The sequence below is a fragment of the Pan troglodytes genome, chromosome 16 (genome assembly GCF_028858775.2).
Source record: "Pan troglodytes isolate AG18354 chromosome 16, NHGRI_mPanTro3-v2.0_pri, whole genome shotgun sequence".
NCBI classification, from domain to species: Eukaryota; Metazoa; Chordata; class Mammalia; order Primates; family Hominidae; genus Pan; species Pan troglodytes.
In genome coordinates, this window is record NC_072414.2 from 59,517,276 (window position 1) to 59,535,865 (window position 18,590).

General features: G+C 38.9%; 1 protein-coding gene across 3 annotated transcripts; it reads left to right on the top strand.

The window, feature by feature from the left end:
- C15H15orf61 (chromosome 15 C15orf61 homolog) lies at positions 1–5,499 on the top strand. 3 transcript variants are annotated; one of them, XM_009429422.4, is made up of 2 exons: positions 1–465; positions 5,277–5,499. In XM_009429422.4, the coding sequence occupies exons 1-2, from the start codon at positions 120–122 to the stop codon at positions 5,402–5,404; spliced, it is 474 nt and encodes a 157-aa protein (XP_009427697.2). In that variant the 5' UTR covers positions 1–119; the 3' UTR covers positions 5,405–5,499. The 3 variants fall into 3 exon arrangements, 1 of the variants encoding a protein (XP_009427697.2); XR_010151764.1 differs by having other exon boundaries at positions 43–987; XR_010151765.1 differs by having other exon boundaries at positions 50–1,602.
- Positions 5,500–18,590: the final 13,091 nt, after the last annotated feature.

Below are 18,590 nucleotides of genomic sequence, written 5' to 3' on the forward strand. Positions count from 1 at the left end.
CACCCCGGGGGCTCTCGGGCACCCGCGCGGCGCCGGTTGGCCTTCCCGCCGCTCGCCCGGGGGCGCGCTTGCGCGCCAGCGGCTGCGGACACCAGCCTGCGTCCCCGGCGCGGCGGGCCATGGAGGCCCTGCGGAGGGCCCACGAGGTCGCGCTCCGCCTGCTGCTGTGTAGGCCGTGGGCCTCGCGCGCCGCCGCCCGCCCCAAGCCCAGCGCCTCGGAGGTGCTGACGCGGCATCTGCTGCAGCGGCGCCTGCCGCACTGGACCTCCTTCTGCGTGCCCTACAGCGCCGTCCGCAACGACCAGTTCGGCCTCTCGCACTTCAACTGGCCGGTGCAGGGCGCCAACTACCACGTCCTGCGCACCGGCTGCTTCCCCTTCATCAAGTACCACTGCTCCAAGGCTCCCTGGCAGGACCTGGCCCGGCAGAACCGCTTCTTCACGGCGCTCAAGGTCGTCAACCTCGGTGAGTGGCGACTGCCGCACCCACGCGGTGAAGCCCGCCCGGCCGGGACGGCCCCTCAGCCACCGAGCACGTGACGAACGCTCGCAGGCCGGTAGAGTCCCGCGGGAGTCAGCTCTGCCTCCCGGCGCCGGCTTCGCCTGGGGTCCTTTGTACTCCTCGCCCAGGGGGTCCCCAGCTTGCTGAGCTCCTGGCTCCCGAAGCCGTTCGCCTGCTGCGGGCGCGTCCTCGGGCCTAGGGAGGGGCGGGTCGCCCTCCTGTCCTGCCCGTGTTAACCAGAGAAGACCCCTGGCCTGGGCAGTAAGCCAGGGGGCGTCAGGAAACGCCCCCTAGAAAGTGGCTCTGAAGTTGACACCCGTCCTACTGCATGGCAGGACTCATTCCCGTGAACATCACTTTGCAGCTGCGTTTATGTTGCAATAACTGGAACTACTCTTCTAAGTTTGTTTTCTTTGTATGAATTCCCGGCAAGTTCGTTTTACTAAAAGCACCAAAGGTTTTCACCAGACATAACAGCTTCCTGAGGTGCTAGGCCTAAAAGATTTTTAAAGATCTTTAATATTTGTATATTTTCATGGAGACGCCCTGAGGATGTTTACTGTCTATTTTCTTTTGGTTTAATGACAGAAGAGGGAGGTACGAACATGGACACTGGTGTATCTTTTATAGGTCAGGGGAAAACAGAAGGCCTCAAGATGTTTTGAACTTACTAATAGCTGGTATAAAATCAATCTAGATTTCAGTGATTCAAAATCTAGCCATGGAGCTGAATGAACCATGTTACCCAGCCAGGTTTTTAAAGCCAGGATTAAAACTAAACCCTGCGCAGCCGTACTACTAATACTATTACATAATCTGACCGTCCATTAAGGTTAAAAATAGTCTGTGTATTTGTGCTTATAATAACACATATGTCAGTCGTGGGCTTTTTGAGCCGTTACTCCACTGGACTGTCCTGTAAGGAGAAAATTGTTTAGCAACGTGTTATCCTTTAAAAATGCCTCTTACTATTTGGCTGATGGACTGTATAGAGCATGCCCACCACTTTGGAGGTTGGTTGAAGTTGAAGGGTGAGGTGACTTAGGAAATTCAATTCGAAATTATTTGGAAAGACTGGAGTGTTAACTAGATTCGAGAAGTGTAAGTTTATTTTAGCATTTTTCATAAGCAAGAAATCATTCTTCCCTAAAGAATAATAGGTTAGGAAAAGCATAACGGGAGAGTTATAGGTAAACCATGAGCCAAATGCCTTTTTTTCCTTTAAAGTCACATTTTTAGTGTTGACATTTTGTTTAAGAGCACCTTAATGATTAGGGGCCTCTCTTTTAGATTTAGATATTAAGACATCCAAAAAAAGTGGATACTCAGAACATTCCACACATAGAAAAGTAAAACCTTTTAAAGTTGAAAGAAACAACAGTTGTAGTGTTTTTTGTTTTGTTTCATTTATTAATGTGGGAGAGTGATTTAATGGTCTGTATGGTCTTTTGGACATTCTAAAAATCCTGCTAAAATGGGAGTAAGAGTTCTAAGTTAAGCAAAAAGGACAACTTTTTGCTCATGCATGCTTTAATACAAATTGGGATATACTGATAAAGGGAATTAAAAAATATTTTAAAGTGGTGAACACATCTGGTAACGTTTATTTTTAATTTTTGTCTGAAGGTAGAGGGGATGTGAATTAGATAATAGGTCCTTTCCTATTCTGTGAGGTACAATCGTCTCTCTGGATGATCAAGTACATATCCTATTAATATTATACTTAGGATTTTGTTCCTCTTCTTCCCTTCCAAATTCATTTTTCCATTTTGTAAATAATAAAGATTTCTGTTTACCCATTTGCTCCTTTTCTCCTCCGTCTTCCCTTCAATGGAAGCTGACATTTTACTGATGGTTTACCAGTCTAGGTATCCTGCTGAGAAGTAGATTGAGATTTAAGAAAAGCAACTTACCATTGGAATGAATGAGATTTACTGAGGAATTCTAATTTTTTAAAGTACTTAATTTGACAGTGGTTTACCTACTGTTCAGCTGACTCAAAGTGAATTATTATGCAAAGAACTGATTTGGAGGTTCTTTTGATGTTATATGTTTCAGATATAAATTTAATTTTTCAGAAAAAATTGAATTTTTCATAGAATCTTATAGACTTCAAAGCATATGTGCTACAAAGATTTTGTAATATATAAGTTATATAGGTGGCAAACCTTCCCATTTTGAGTATTAGTCTGACTGCATTAAATAAACAGACAGCAAGGGGAAAAAAATACAGAATTTCTGACTCAGATCATAACTCCATCTACTGTCAAACAGCATCACTGCTAATGGTTGCTGGTTATTTTTTAATAAGACATAATGTAGTTATTGAGCTAGTAATCTTTGATCAGCCCTTGATTTTAGCTGAAAATATATTGACCGTTTATTTCTGTATTTGTGATTTTTCAAAAGTATGAATTTTTTAAATCAATGTTAACTGAAAACTATGATAAATACTATAAAACAAAATTGTCAGTGTCACCAGGTATTCCTTAAATTTATATACTTAGCCTTGGTTTAAGAGGCCTATTTTATGTATTTTAGTCTCAGTATGCTTAGAAAATTAGTAATTGCTTCTAGAGCCTATTTTTTTTCTTCCTCACTGCATTGATTTTCAGCTTTGAAGTTGTGATATTGCATTTTAAATTTATTTTTTATTTCAACTACTCCCTATACTTCACTCTCATTTCTGCCTAGCTTGTTCATATTCTTCTTTTTCCACCTCCCACCCCTGAGCCACTTGCCTTTTTTTTTCTTTGCGGTTAAATGATTTATAAGTAGCTTTATTATTCTAGTTTTTGTGGATTTTTTTATGACATTCCCTTGAGGTATTCAGAGATTCTTTTGGACATTATCAGGGCAAAGAAGGTGATACACTATAAAAGGTTTCATGGGAGTTCCAGGGAACCCTGTGATGGTGACAAACTGTGACCCAGTATATTCCTAAAAATAGAGAGATGCCAGCCTGAATGGGCATTTTTTTCCCCTTCTCATTACCAGCTAGTGATGTGATGCTTCTCCTGATTAATCTCTGGCATCACAGTGGCTGGAATGAAGCTTCAGGGAGTAAGCACAAAGTGGTTCAGCAAACACACTCAAAAAGAGCTTAACACAGCAAATATATTCTTGCAGAAAAATAAGACAAAAATTTAGCAATATGATTAGTCCAGAGCATGTGTTGCTTTTTTGTTTTTTTGTTTTTTTTTTTTTTGAGGTGGAGTCTCCCTCTGTCGCCAGGCTGGAGTGCAGTGGTGTGATCTCGGCTCAGTGCAACCTCTGCCTCCTGGGCTCAAGCAATTCTCCTGCCTCAGCCTCCTGAGTGGCTGGGATTATAGGCATGCGCCATCACGCCCAGCTAATTTTGTATTTTTTGTAGAGACGGGGTTTCTCCATGTTGGTCAGGCTGGTCTCGAACTCCCAACCTCAGGTGATCCGCCTGCTTCGGCCTCCCAAAGTGCTGGGATTACAGGCGTGAGCCACAGTGCCCAGCCACTTTCTTTATTACTAGAAAGAAAGTGATTTTCCAAATGTACAGCTATCCTTTTAAAGTGTCACTTTCTGCCCATTTCCCACATAAGAGCATAAAATTAATGCTTGTCCAGAGCATACAGTGTTTATTGATTCATGTGCCTATGGTTTTATTACATATGTTTTTAATATGTTAGTAGTCATTGATTTTAAATAAGTACCTTTAAAAAGATAGGAATTGTGAAAGTTTGTTTTGTGCCAACAGTCTTATATGCATGTGAGTGCTTAATACATATCTCTGGATAGTGTGTTTAGTTTCATGTATCACAAATGGCAACTAATCTCAAATAAAGCAGCAAAATCTTATCAATTCCAAAGAAGAAACACATGTTGGAGTCTACTATATATCTATTTCAAATTGGTTGAAACGAGGTTGTTTTCAGATCAATTGAAAAAATGCTAATAATAGTTTTTTTTCTCATGCCTGTTGTACTGAAATCTTACTTGGAGTTAGGTTTTGCTTTAGATTTTAAAGACAGCTCTTTGACCCAGCTTCTTTTAAGTTGTACAAAAATTACTTCAACCATTAGTGTTACTACTAACTTAAAGAACAGTAATGTTGGCCGGGCGCGGTGGCTCACACCTGTAATCCCAGCACTTTCGGAGGCCTAGGCCCAGGATCACAAGGTCAAGAGATCGAGACCATCCTGGCCAACATGGTGAAACCCCATCTTTACTAAAAAAGTACAAAAATTATCTGAGCGTGGTGGCGCGCGCCTGTAGTCCCAGCTACTCAGGAGGCTGAGGCAGGAGAATCGCTTGAACCCTGGAGGCTGAGGTGGCAGCGAGCCAAGATTGCGCCACTGCACTCCAACCTGCCAACAGAGTGAGACTCCATCTCACAAACAAACAAACAAACAAACAGTAGTGTTAACTTAGTAATTTTAGCTCAAGGCTAATAATCAGGAGCATCTACAACTAAATTAATGAGTATTCTTCTCCATTTTCTTATTTATGAAAAGAATATAGCATTACTTCATGATTATTTGAGGGTAATGAATTTATGAAGTACTCGAATTAACATTTATACCCGCCTTGTCTATAGTATGAAAACCTCTGGACTCACGTGATTGCCATCATGTGCCACGTTGATGAAATTGAGCTCTTAGATAATCAGAGTCAATGTTGATTAATATTTTTATATTTTATCACATTGTAATTTGTTAACATTGCTGAAGAGTGTTAAACGTGGTCAGTAACTTGCATGATTAATAAGCATTGATGTTTATACATATTCGTTTGTTTTCTAGGTATTCCAACTTTATTATATGGACTTGGCTCCTGGTTATTTGCCAGAGTCACAGAGACTGTGCATACCAGTTATGGACCCATAACAGTTTATTTTCTCAATAAAGAAGATGAAGGTGCCATGTATTGAAAGTGTGCATCGAAGAACATAAATATCAGTGGATTTTCTCTGTGTATATGTGCAGTATTTATTTTTGATCCTTTAAAATAAAACTTTTGCAAATACTTTTTTCTTTCTACAGTATCTGCTTCTTTAAGATGAATCATTGCCCTCAAGAGGTGAAGCTTTTTATACATCGTTATATATTACATACTCTGTTTAGCTGATGTGAACTACAAACACATGAAGCTTCACACCATTTTTTCCCTAGAACTAGGTTAACCTACAGATAAAAAATGATTACAATGTAATAGATTCTATAGTTAATTAACAATTTAAATCAACTCTGAAGAGAAAATATAGATGCCCACACAAAAGAGAAGGGGGGAAAATCTTTTATGTAACAATGGAAAAAGAAGTAGAAGACATTAGGATGTATGATGGAAATATTACATCATTGGCAAATCCAAAATTGATGAGAATCTAATTGTAATCTCAAGTCTAAACCATTCAGCCGCCAGGATTGTAAATAGAAAGGTTTTAAAGGCCTTGTGCCATTTACCTGGAGGAGGGGTTGGAGTGTAATGTTGAAACTTCTTGTTGCTTAAAGAGTCCAAAACCATATCGTTTGTAAAATGTAATAATAACTGGTTAATATAAGTGTAGCAAGGTGAATGAAACTCAGACTTATTAAAAGTTAAAACAGCTTTCCTATAAAGCTGTAAGAACAATTAAGATCTTCTAGAAAGATGCAGAAAAATAAATTTGGTAACTGTTTATAAAAGCAATTAACTGAAATGGTACATATCCATAGACTTATTGGCAATAGGGAGTGGGCTGAAATTTTAAAGACCTAATGGCACTTTTGCATTTGAATTTTATTAACTTAATTGCATTTTTGAAAGCCAAGTCATTTAAAAAATATATCCTTGGGGTAGTCACAAAATACCCAGATGAATGGTAAATTTCAGACATTTGGAGTAATTTAGGGAGAACTAAGTAGAACTATTTAATTTCTAAACCAATGGGTGTTTAAGATTTATGATCTCTCCCATAATTACAAACATACATTATATATCATTTTATGTTAATGTGTTGCTGATACTGTGCAACACTTACACATTTTTGTAGCAAAACATTTTATAAAATTCAACATTTGGATGCTTATGTCAAGTCAGTAGAGAAAGTGAGTGGAAGTGACTGAGGTGAAGGCACCAGAATAATGAAGTAATACAAACTAGCTTCGTTAAAGGTAGTCATTTTAAATGATCTACAGAGTGAACTGTTCTTCAAATATATGTGGTGTTCACTTGTCTAAAAGCAATTCTAAGTAACACTTTAATCAAAGAAGTACTTATGCCAATATATTTAGTCCAGAAGAATATACTTGACACTAGTTAAATGAATGGCTTACACAAAGGAGATAGTGTTACATTAAGCTTCATTAATAATAAAACAACTGACTATTAGCATTTTGCGGGGAAGGCTAGAACTGATTTCCTCTGTAATGGGCAAAGTTAAATAACTATAGCTCATAAGTTATAAGTCAAATACAGCTCATTCATTGCTGCTGGTCTTGTCAATAGTGGCTGTAAAGGTTTGGTCCCAACACAAGGCTGATAAAATGGTTTTTAATTACCAGACTATAAATACAGCTTTTCAGTAGAGTTGTACCTCTTTTCACACTGGCCTGTTTGATTTCTGATAATTTGTACTGCTGACTCTGCTTACCTGTTTTTCAATAGCTATAGTCAGTGTGACTTCTTGCCCATATGTGATAGGTAAGTGTCCTTGGAGAACATCTTTGACAAACTACCCTATTGATCTCTGTAATTCTCTGCTGCTTGCAGCATTAAACAGGGCCTTGATTTCTTGTCTGATGTGCTCACTGTATAACAATTAAGTAAATGTGATATTTTCTTGTATTACATGAAAATCAATAGACCTCTTGCTCTTACGGAGTTGATCATGGTGAAGGATGAACTCAACAATGGGTAAAGGCGTGGTTTAAAATTTAAATATCATTCATTGGATTTATTAAGTCTTGTAAACTTGTAGTCTGAAAACAATACTTCCCATTGAACAGCAATGGTTTAAGTTTTTTCTTTAAAGCTGCATATTACACCAAAGTATTATGGCCTGAAAGGGAGAAAGTATAAATGTGTTAAGTCAGGAGACTGAGTCTATTTTTAGTATTGGTGCTGTCTTACTTTTTGACCTCAGGCTAATAACTCTCCTCCTTTGTGTCTTAGTTTTTCCACCTGTAATCTGAGAAGAACGAAACAAGAGACATTTCTACCCGAAAATGTACATCAATTTTACTTTTGTCTCTGCAAAAGCTCTGTTTTTATAATCCACATTCTTCTGCTCCATTATACTTAAAGGACTTCATTAATTAAAAAATTTCAAAAATAAGGTGATAGAGAAGGAGAGATGCATTGATGGCACATGCCCACTAACCCTGAAGTGGCATATGGGGCGCTGAAGAGGCCCTTCTCTTCTGCATATCAGTAGTTTTCTTAATTGGTGAAACCACTGATTAGCTTTTCTGTCATATTTCTTTGATAGGATTTTTGTCTGTGATCCAACCAAAACTGTTTTAATAAAGGTGTACTTTTAGTACAAAACCTTGCATCTCTTCTATTGTTATTTCTATACAAATGAATTATCACGTATTGGAATAAATTTCTAGGCAAATTTCTAGGCAAAATTCTTAGTTCCTGTGTAAGTTGTGAGCCACTATAAAGATGCAGTAACCTATTTGGGAGCATGAGAGAGGCTGCTAATACAAAAATCTCTATTTTCTTAGTGTTGGTGTCCTAAAATGCCAAATTGTAGAAACAGTTATAGTTTACCACACATTTTGGGGCATTAATATTTTTCTAACATTGACTTCCATAAAAATTAAAACTTTTCTTTTTGAGAAGGAGTTTCAGTCTTGTTGTCTAGGCTGAAGTGCAATGGTGCGACCTTGGCTCACTGCAACCTCCACCTCCCAGGTCCAAGCGATTCTCCTGTCTCAGCCTCCTGAGTAGCTGGGATTACAGGTATGCACCACCACGCCGGCTAATTTTGTATTTTCTGTACAGACGGTTTCACCATGTTGGTCAGGCTGGTCTTGAACTCCTGATCTCAGGTGATCCGCCGGCCTCGGCCTCCCAAAGTGCTGGGATTACAGGCATGAGCCACCAGGCCTAGCTGAAACATTTGTAATTATTAAAACCGTGTATCTTTTAAAGTACATTTTACTTCATGTCATTTATATTCGCCCAAAACTGTAAGCACAGAACATCTATAGTTCTTCATGAAATATCTTCTAACTCTGTTAAAGAATGATGTTTGAATAAGTAGGATGACATAAAAGGCAAAGATCTTGGTTTCACTGCACTGAAAAGCTAATGTAGATAACAGAAACCTTATCCTAAAGCTAGTGGATTAAGTATCTACTGTTACTCAGACAATAATGACATTTGGGGGCATCTTAACCTAAACAAGTACTTAGCATTACATCTCACCTGGGTCAACAGTCTAGAGTATCAGAGTTAAACTCTGTTACTGTAAATTAATGGAAAATGTAACTGCACTTTGCTGAAAGATCAATGTCCAATAAAGACTGCACGATCAAATCTTGTTGCAATGATTGAGGTCTTTAATCGCCTTTCAAAGATAAGGTGGTAATCAACACAGCTTTAACTGATCTTTTTTACTAGTTCAATTACATGCTAATGACTAGTGCCAAGTCAGAATCTTTACGTATTAAATCTTATGTTAGTAATGAAAAATTACTTAAGCTACACAATCAATAGAACACAAATCTGAATTACTATATTTCACTTTCATATCATTTTCTGTGCTTGACAAATGTTTCACCAGGGCTTTCCCAACAATAAGAAGTGTTATTAGTAGTGACCACAGTCCACAGAGTAGTTTTCTAATATAAATTGGAGATCAGATGTGGAATTTTTTTCTCTTTTAATGAAAATGTGGCTAAAACAGTTTCCACAAACACAAGCTTGGCCATTAAAAAAAAAAAAAAAAAAAGGTGGCCGGTCGTGGTGGCTCATGCCTGTAATCCCAGCACTTTCGGAGGCCAAGGTGGGCAGATCATGAGGTTAGGAGATTGAGACCATCCTGGCTAACACGGTGAAACCCCATCTCTACTAAAAATAAAAAATAAAAAAATTAGCCGGGCATGGTGGCAGACACCTGTAGTCCCAGCTACTCAGGAGGCTGAGGCAGGAGAATGGCGTGAACTTGGCGGAGCTTGCAGTGAGCTGCAATCGCGCCACTGCACTCCAGCCTGGGCAACAGAGTGAGACTGTCTCAAAAAAAAAAAAAAAAAAGGCAAAACCACAATTACTTTTGCACCAACCTACAATATTTCAGAAAAGGATAAAGGCAGATGACAAAAGAAAAAATAGACAAATACAACTTCATCAAAATGTAAAATGTTTGTCTTCAAAGGTCTCTATTAAGAAAATGAAAGACAACCCACAGAATGGGAGAAAATATGTACAAATCATGTATCTGATAAGAGACTTATATCCAGAATACATAAATAACTCTTAAAGCTCAACAACCCAATTGAAAATTTGATTTGAACACATATTTCTCCAAGAAGATATATAAATGGCTAACAAGCACATGAAAAGATGTTCAACTAATCATTAGGAAAATGCAAAGCAAACCCACAACGAGATACCACTTCATATCCACTAGGATGACTGTGATCAAAAAGACAATAGTAAGTGTGGATGAGAATGTGGAGAAAGTGAAAAACTCCTGCATGGCTGGAGGAAATGTAAATTGGTGCAGCTGCTTTGGAAAAGTTTGGCAGCTGCTCAAAATATTAAATACGGAATTACTATATGACCCAGCAATTCTGCTCCTAGGTATAGACCCTAGGGAACTGAAAACATATGTCCACACAAAAACTTGTACACGATTGTTCATATCAGCATTATTCATACTAGCAAAAAGTGGAAACAAAAATATTCATCAGTTGAACAGATAACGTAGCACAGTGACACAATGGAATATTACTCATTCAAAAAAGGGATGAAATACTGATACAAGCTATAGCAATGATGAAGCTTAAAAATATTACACTAAGTGAAATAAGCCAGTCGTAAAAGATCTCATAAAATTCCATTTATATGAAGTGTTCAGAATAGGCAAATCTACAGAGACAGAAAGTAGATTAGTGGTTGCCTAGGGCTGAAGAGGTTGGGGAGAAATGGGGGAGTCACCACTAAGGGGCATGGAGTTTCTTTTGCTGCTGATGAAACTGTTCTAAAATTGATTGTGATATGGTTGCCCAATTCTGATTGTGATATGGTTGCCCAATTCTGATATCGTTGCCCAATTCTGACTATACGCAAACCACTGAATTGTACACTTTAAATGAAAGAAGTGTATGGCATGGGAATTATATCTTAATAAGGCTAAGATTATTAAAGAGAAGAGGACAGGCTGGGCACAGTTGCTCACACCTGTAATCCCAACACTTTGGGAGGCTGAGGCGGGTGGATCGCCTGAGGTTAGGAGTTCGAGACCAGCCTGGCTAACATGGTGAAACCCTATTTCTACTAAAAATACAAAAAATTAGCCGGGCATGGTGGCACATGCCTGTAATCCCAGCTACTCTGGAGGCTGAGGCAGGAGAATCACTTGAACCTGGGAGCCGGAGGTTTCAGTGAGCCGAGATCATGCCATTGCACTCCAGCTTGGGCAACAACAGTGAAACTCCATCTCAAAAAAAAAAAAAAAGAAGAGGACAATGCACAATTAGTGTTTAATTGGTACAGAGTTTGGGTTCTGCAATATGCAAAATGTTCTGTAGATGGATGGTATTGACGGTTGTAGAATAACATCAATGTACATACAACCATTGAATGGTACAGTTAATGGGAGGTTGAGGCAGGAGGATCACTTGTGCCCAAGAGTTCAAAGGCTGCGATGTGGCATGATTGTGCCTGTTAACAGCCACTGCACTCCAGCCTGGGCAACACAGCAAGACCTTGTCTCTAAAAAGAAGAAAAAAAAAAAGGTTAAGATGGTAAATATTATGTATATGTATTTTACCACAATTAAAAACAATTTTTAAAAATTAGTAAAGGATTCAGTGTGAGTATGATAAAATATGACTGCAGGAGGTTAAAAAATATTAGAGATTAAAATAGTTAAAGCATGTTGACATCATTTTGTATGTTGCAGTCTTAGAATTTAACAAATTTTAATTATGAAACCTAGTTTTATGAAATTTCATTTGGGATCATTTTTAGTAGCATTATGAAAAGGATACATTTGGTTCAAGATTATTTAAGATAAGACCAACGTAAGGCACGTAAAGTGTTAGTAAATGAAAATATCCTTTCTTAGATCCTAGTTGCTGGATAAAGAATATCAGCTACTACTAGTAAGTGGTTTTATGTAGTATTGCTTATGGCTATTTTAGTTGCACTTATATCATTTTAAATACAGTTTATGAACATTGTACTACTCCATTATATTATTAATTTATCTTCAATGATATTTATAGTATCAATTTAAAAGCTGTAAAACTTCATGAAAAGTAGCTTAAACAAGGATTTTGATAAACAAAAGCTTTCAGTTTTAAAAGCAAATCATGGAAACAACTTCTTAAAGAAGATTTGAAGTTTTTGTTGTTGCTGTTGATAGAATTATGAACCTTATAAACTCAGTATTTTTTAGTTAACCTAAATACATAAATCTATTTGAATTCATCTTATGAAAAGAGATATGTCACTAGATATATGATCATTATATGCTTTAGTGATTCATGGACCTTGTTACATACATGCTTTGTAATGTATGAATTATTTAGGAAGAAAAATCACAATAATTTTGTTGTTACTCAAAAATTTATGGGTTAGCAGAAACAATTACGCAGCCCCTGAAGCTGGTATGTTAAGGTAACATCATTAACACTACGTAGTATAATTTTTTTAGTACTTATTTGACATAACCTTTACTGCTTCTGCGAGAATATATCAGTAATTTTATAACAATCTGTCTGTAAACAGAACATTGAATTTATTAACCACAAAGTGATTCATTTTACTCTATTTTCATATTAGTTCATAATTTAAAATCAGACTTAAAAAGTTGTCTACTCAAACCCTAAAGGAAGAATAAAAATATACAAAATAAAAAATTAATACTCTAGCAAATAGATATAAATGTAAAACTCCACTTAAAGTGGATATTTTTATTTCAGAAGATATAGATGTGTAAGAACTAGATGAAAATAGATACTTTTGTTACCTTTTTACACATTGTATCAAGACCCTTGCTATGAGATGACCACCAAAATTTTAGTTTCTTATGTTTTCAAATCTCTAAATTTACAATATGAAGGAAGCAAGAATTTGAAAGTTTGAATAAAAATCTAAATAGTGTAACTTAATTTTAGATCACATTTCAAAATCAACAGTCATTTATTCATCCAAGAAATACTTTTGCCTTGACGGTGTTGAAGGCACTTGTCAATGTTGCCTTGACAGTGTGGAAATCCTAGTAACTTTCCCTGCCAACAAAATCTAGCAGTTCTAAATCTATTTACAGAGTCCATTCAAGCCATACTGAAAAGACTGCTGTCCACAACTGGGTGAGAACCATGTGTTATGAAGTTTTCTTTCCAGCACTTGTCATATAATAAAGGCTCAATGTTTAATAAATATGTGATGATTCAAAATTAAAAGGAAAACTTGCCTTTGTTTTTAATAGCTTTTTAAAAAACAGGATACTTTAATTGGAGATCATATGGATTCTTTACAAGAACAGCAATAAGTTTTGAAATATTATCTCAGATGTAATGAATTAACTATGTATGCTGAAAGATAAGAGATTGTAATCTTGTTGAATTTCCTTTTGAGGTATTTCAAATGGTGCCACCTGTTTTCTCATACAATAATTTTGCTATTTTAAAATCAAATTTAGAATGATGTGTAGAAGTAAATGAAGTGAAACATGAAACAGAAAGTCCTAGAATCAGTTAGACTTACTCTTTTAAAACAGAACTAGAAGTAATGTGTTAGTAACTAGAAGACAAAAAGAGTGTTTTAATCCTCAGAAAATGGAATGGGTTACCTCCTGAGACAGTGAGTCTTCTGTTGTTGGAGCTGTTCAGAAGCTACATGTCAATTCCTTAGTGAGATGGGTAGGGGGCGGGTAAAATTCTTGAATGGGAAGGGGATTAGATTGGTGATTTTTTAAGTCCCCTTTAACTCAGAAATTTTATAATCATTGCTGCATGTCTGTCTGGTTCCCAACCATGCTATTTAGTTTGGTACTTACCGCTTTTCCAGTATATGTGGAATACAAAGAACCCTGCTTTGAAGAGAAAAGATATGGTTTCAGTTCTTGCTCTACCACTGCTGGTGGAGTAACTTTGAGAAAAATTAGAGCTTTCTAAGTCTTAATGTCTTCATGTATACAATAAGAAATGTATCTAACACTTACACAGCATTTACTTGTGCCAGGTCCTCATCTAAGGACCTGGCACATATGAACTCACTTAATCCTCTCATAACGACCCCATGAATTAGGTACAGTTTTTATGTTTATTCTTCAGTTGTGGAAACCAAAGGGTCTTGCCCAAGGCCACGCATGGTAAGTGTTCTTCCCGTCTGTCTACAGAGTCCACATTCTCAGACTCTCCTCTACACTTGTCGTAAGATGCACAAGATAATTTTGTCAGACAATGGATGCGGAAGTGCTTTGTTATTATGATTACGACTACATATAAAGAAAGTAATATAGATAAGTTTAAACAACAAGAAGAGAGAAAAAATAAAGTTTAAGTGATTTGTAGGAACACCAGTCTACTCTACTGAAAGAAAAACGTGCGGCCGGGCGCGGTGGCTCACGCCTGTAATCCCAACACTTTGGGAGGCCGAGGTGGGCGGATTACGAGGTTAGGAGATCGAGACCATCCTGGCTAACACAGTGAAACCCCGTCTCTACTAAAAAATACAAAAAAATTAGCTGGGCATGGTGGTGACGGGCGCCTGTAGTCCCAGCTACTTGGGAGGCTGAGGCAGGAGAATGGCGTGAACCCGGGAGGCAGAGCTTGCAGTGAGCCTAGATCGCGCCACTGCATGCCAGCCTGGGCGACAGAGCAAGACTCCATCTCAAAAAAAAAAAGAAGAAGAAGAAAGAAAAATGTGTTATGTAGAAATTATGTCTAATAAAATTTTAAATTAATAAATTAATTCATTTTAGAGTATTTAAAATCCACAGGCTTAGCATATAGTGGTGGTCCATGAATGACCTGTGGAACTGTAATTTCTGCCTCTGTGTGAGTGTACTTTCATTTCCATTCCTGCCGAAACAGAACAGGGCAACTCTCCTGTTACACTCTTGGGAGTTTGTGTTCATTTTTTGTCTGTCTCTTCATAGCCTTTAAAAAAAATTAAAAGGGCTGGGGGCAGTGGCTGACCCCTGTAATCCCAGCACTTTGGGAGGCCGAGGCAGGCGGATCACTTGAAGTCAGGAGTTCCAGACCAGCCTGGCCAATATGGTAAAAACCCATCTCTACTAAAAATACAAAAATTAGCCAGAGGTGATGGTGTATGCCTGTAATCCCAGCTACTCAGGAGGCTGAGGCACGAGAATCACTTGAACCTGTGAGCCGGAGGTTGCAGTGAGCAGAGATTGTGCCACTGCATTCCAGCTTGGATGACAGAGTGAGACTCCGTCTCAAAATTAATAGATATCACGCAACATGAGAATAATTATGTTTATTGTTTTGTTATTGCTATTATACATTATTTTTTCAATCAAAATTTCAAAGACATTGCTGGTGTGTAGAAGGGCAACTTTTTTTTTTTTTTTTGAGACAGGGTGTCACTCTGTCACCCAGGCTGGAGTGCAGTAGTGCAATCATAGCTCACCGTAACCTTGACCTCCCAGGCTCAGGCAGTCCTCCCACCTCACCCTCCTGAGTAGCTGAGACTACAGGCATGTGCCACCATGCCTGGGTAATTTTTGTTTTTTTTGTAGAGACAGGGTTTCACCATGTTGCCCAGGCTGGTCTCGAACCTCTAGGCTTAAGCGATTGGTCTGCCTCGGCCTCCCAAAGTGCTGGGATTACAGGTGTGAGTCACTGCACCTGGCTTATATTCTTTTAAATCAAGATTAATCGACATATATTGGAGTGTCATCTGCAAGGGCCCATACTGGGTGCTGAAGGAGACAGGTGAATTTCCTCTTTTTTTTTTTTTTTTTTTTTTTTTTTTTTTTTTTTGAGATGGAGTCTCGCTCTGTTGCCCAGGCTGGACTGCAGTGGCATGATTTCGGCTTACTGCAATGTCCGCCTCCCGGGTTCAAGTGATTCTCATGCCTCAGCCTCCCGAGTAGCTGGGACTACAGTTGCATGCCACCACGCCTGGCAAATTTTTTGTATTTTTAGTAGAGATGGGGTTTTACCATGTTAGCCAGGATGGTTTCGATCTCCTGACCTTGTGATCCACCTGCCTCGCCCTCCCAAAGTGCTGGGATTACAGGCGTGAGCCACCATGACCGGCCAGGTGAATTTCTTAAACATAGGAGGCAATCAATATTTTAAATAAAATGTACTGTTTAATGGGAGTCTATAATTGTTACTGTGGCAGTCTTGGTAGTGGTGGTGGTGGAAAGGCAAGGGGGCAAGTGATTGATGTTCAAGGCAGGCAGGGGATGCAACATGCAATGGAAGTTGCATTCCTATTACTCAACCTACTCTGCGTTCAAAACTCCCTGTTCAGTCAGCAAATATTATTAAAGTGCCCACTACATTCCAGATACTCTCTTAGGTACTAGGGATATGGAAGTGAATAAAACACACAATTTCATCCCTTCATGAGTAAAACATGTGGTATGTTAAATAGTGATAAATGGGCAGGGTGTAGTGGTTCACGCCTGTAATCCCAGCACTTTGAGAGACATGCAGATCACTTGAGCCCAGGAATTCAAGACCAACTTGGCCAACATGGTGAAACCCCGTCTCTACTAAAAATACAAAAACAAAAAAAATAGCTGGGCATGGTGGTGCACGCCTGTGGTCCTAGCTACTCAGGGAGTCGAGGTGGGAGGATCGCTTGAGCCCAGGTGGTGGAGGTTGCATTGAGCTGAGATCACACCACTGCACTCCAGCCTGGGTGACAGAGCCAGACCCTGTCTCAAAAACAGAAAGAAAAAAAAAATAGCAATCAGTGCCAGGAGAAAAACACTAGGGAAGAGGATTAGGAATTGTGCATGCCTTCATGCTTGTATCTATGGGTTTGAGGATGGCCTGCAATCTCGATAATGTGCCAAGGGAGAGCCTCAGCAAGAAGGTGACCTTTGAGTCAAGACCTACAGAATGTGAGGTAATGACCCATGCAGATATCTAGGTTAAGAGCAATCCAAGCAGAGGAAATGGCAAATGCAAAGGCCCTGAGGTGGGATGCGGGACATGTTCAAGGCACAGTGAGGAGGAGGCTGGTAGGAGTGAGGGAGATTAGTAGGAAATGAAGTTTGAGAGTTTAGATGGGATGAGGGGCAGAATGTGTAGAGTTTTGTAGGCCAAGAAAAGGATTTTGGCCTTTTTCCTGCACAAGATAAGAAGCTGTTTGGAGAGTTTTAGTCAAACAAGTGACTTGATCTAACTGTGGCAACTGGGTAGATAACACTGTTGGTAGTAGGGGCAAGGGCGAAAACAGAAGATGAAAGAATAGTTTGGACTGGGGTAGTAGCAGTGAAGGTGGTGAGAAAGGCTCAGATTCTGGATTAAGGATTCGATACTGGGATCAGGGTAATAAGAGATGAAAGAAAACCTCTCTGAATTTATAACAGCAAAATGTAATTTTCCTCCTTAAAAAAATAAATCACAACAACAAAACAACCCTATTAAAATGGGCAAAAAAAAAAAAAAAGCCAGGTGCGGTGGCTTATGCCTGTAATCCCAGCACTTTGGGAGGCCGAGGTGGGCAGATCGCCTGAGGTCAGGAGTTCAAGATCAGCTTGGCCAACATGGTGAAACCCCATCTTTACTAAAAATACAAAAATTAGCTGGGTGTGGTAGTTCACGCCTGTAGTCCCAGCTACTCGAGAGGCTGAGGGAGGAGAATCCCTTGAACCTGGGAGGCGGACGTTGCAGTGAGCTGAGATCGTGCCTCTGTACTCCAGTTTGGGAGACAGAGCAAGACTCTGTCTCAAAAATAAATAAATAAATACATAAAATGGGCAAAAAACTTCAATAGGTATTTCTCCAAAGAAGATATACAAATGAGCAACAAGAATAGGTAAAGATGTTCAACATCACTAATCATTAGAGAAATACAAATTAAAACTACAGTAAGATATCACATTATACCCAACAGGATAGCTACTATAAACAAATATAGAAAATAACCAGTGGTGGTGAAAACATGGAGAAATTGGAACTCTTATGCACTTTTGGTGAGAATGTAAAATGGTACAGCCACTATGGAAAACAGTATGGTGATTCCTCAAAAAATTAAACATAGAAAATATGATCCAGCAATTCCACTTTTGAGTATACATCCCAAAAAGTCGAAAGGAGAGACAGGAACAGATATTTGTACCCCCATGTTCATATCAGCATTATTCACAATAGCCAAAAGGTGGAAACAACTTAAATGTTCATTGATAGATGAATGGATACACACAATGTGTTATATACACACAACAGAATTTTGTTCAGCTTTGAAAAGGAAGGAAATGGCCAGGGGTGGTGGCTCATGCCTGTAACCCCAGCACTTTGGGAGGCCAAGGTGGGTGGATCACCTGAGGTCAGGAGATCGAGACCAATCTGGCCAACATGGTGAAACCCTGTCTCTACTAAAAATACAAAAATTAGCCTTGTGTGGTGGTGGGCACCTGTAATCCCAGCTACTTGGGAGGCTGAAGTGGGAGAATTGCTTGAACCCAGGAGGTGGAGCCTAGATCATGCCACTGCACTCCAGTGTTGATGACACAGCAAGAGTACATCTTAAAAAAAAAAAAAAAAAGTAAGGAAATGCTGACACATGTTACAACATGATGGACCCTGAAGGCATTATACCAAGTGAAATAAGCCAGTCACAAAAAGGCAGATACTGGATGATTCTATTTATATGAGGTATCTAGAGTAGTCAAATTCATAGAAATAGAAAGTTGATTGGTGGTTGCCAGGGGCTGGAGGGAAGGGGAAGTGGGCAGTTGTTTAATG

What these genes read in the sequence shown, in the direction of transcription:
- C15H15orf61 (XM_009429422.4), top strand. Translation starts at nt 120, where the DNA reads ATGGAGGCCCTGCGGAGGGCCCACGAGGTCGCGCTCCGCCTGCTGCTG. An exon ending in GCTCAAGGTCGTCAACCTCG is followed by an intron (nt 466 to 5,276) that starts GTGAGTGGCGAC and finishes TTTGTTTTCTAG; the next exon opens with GTATTCCAACTTTATTATAT.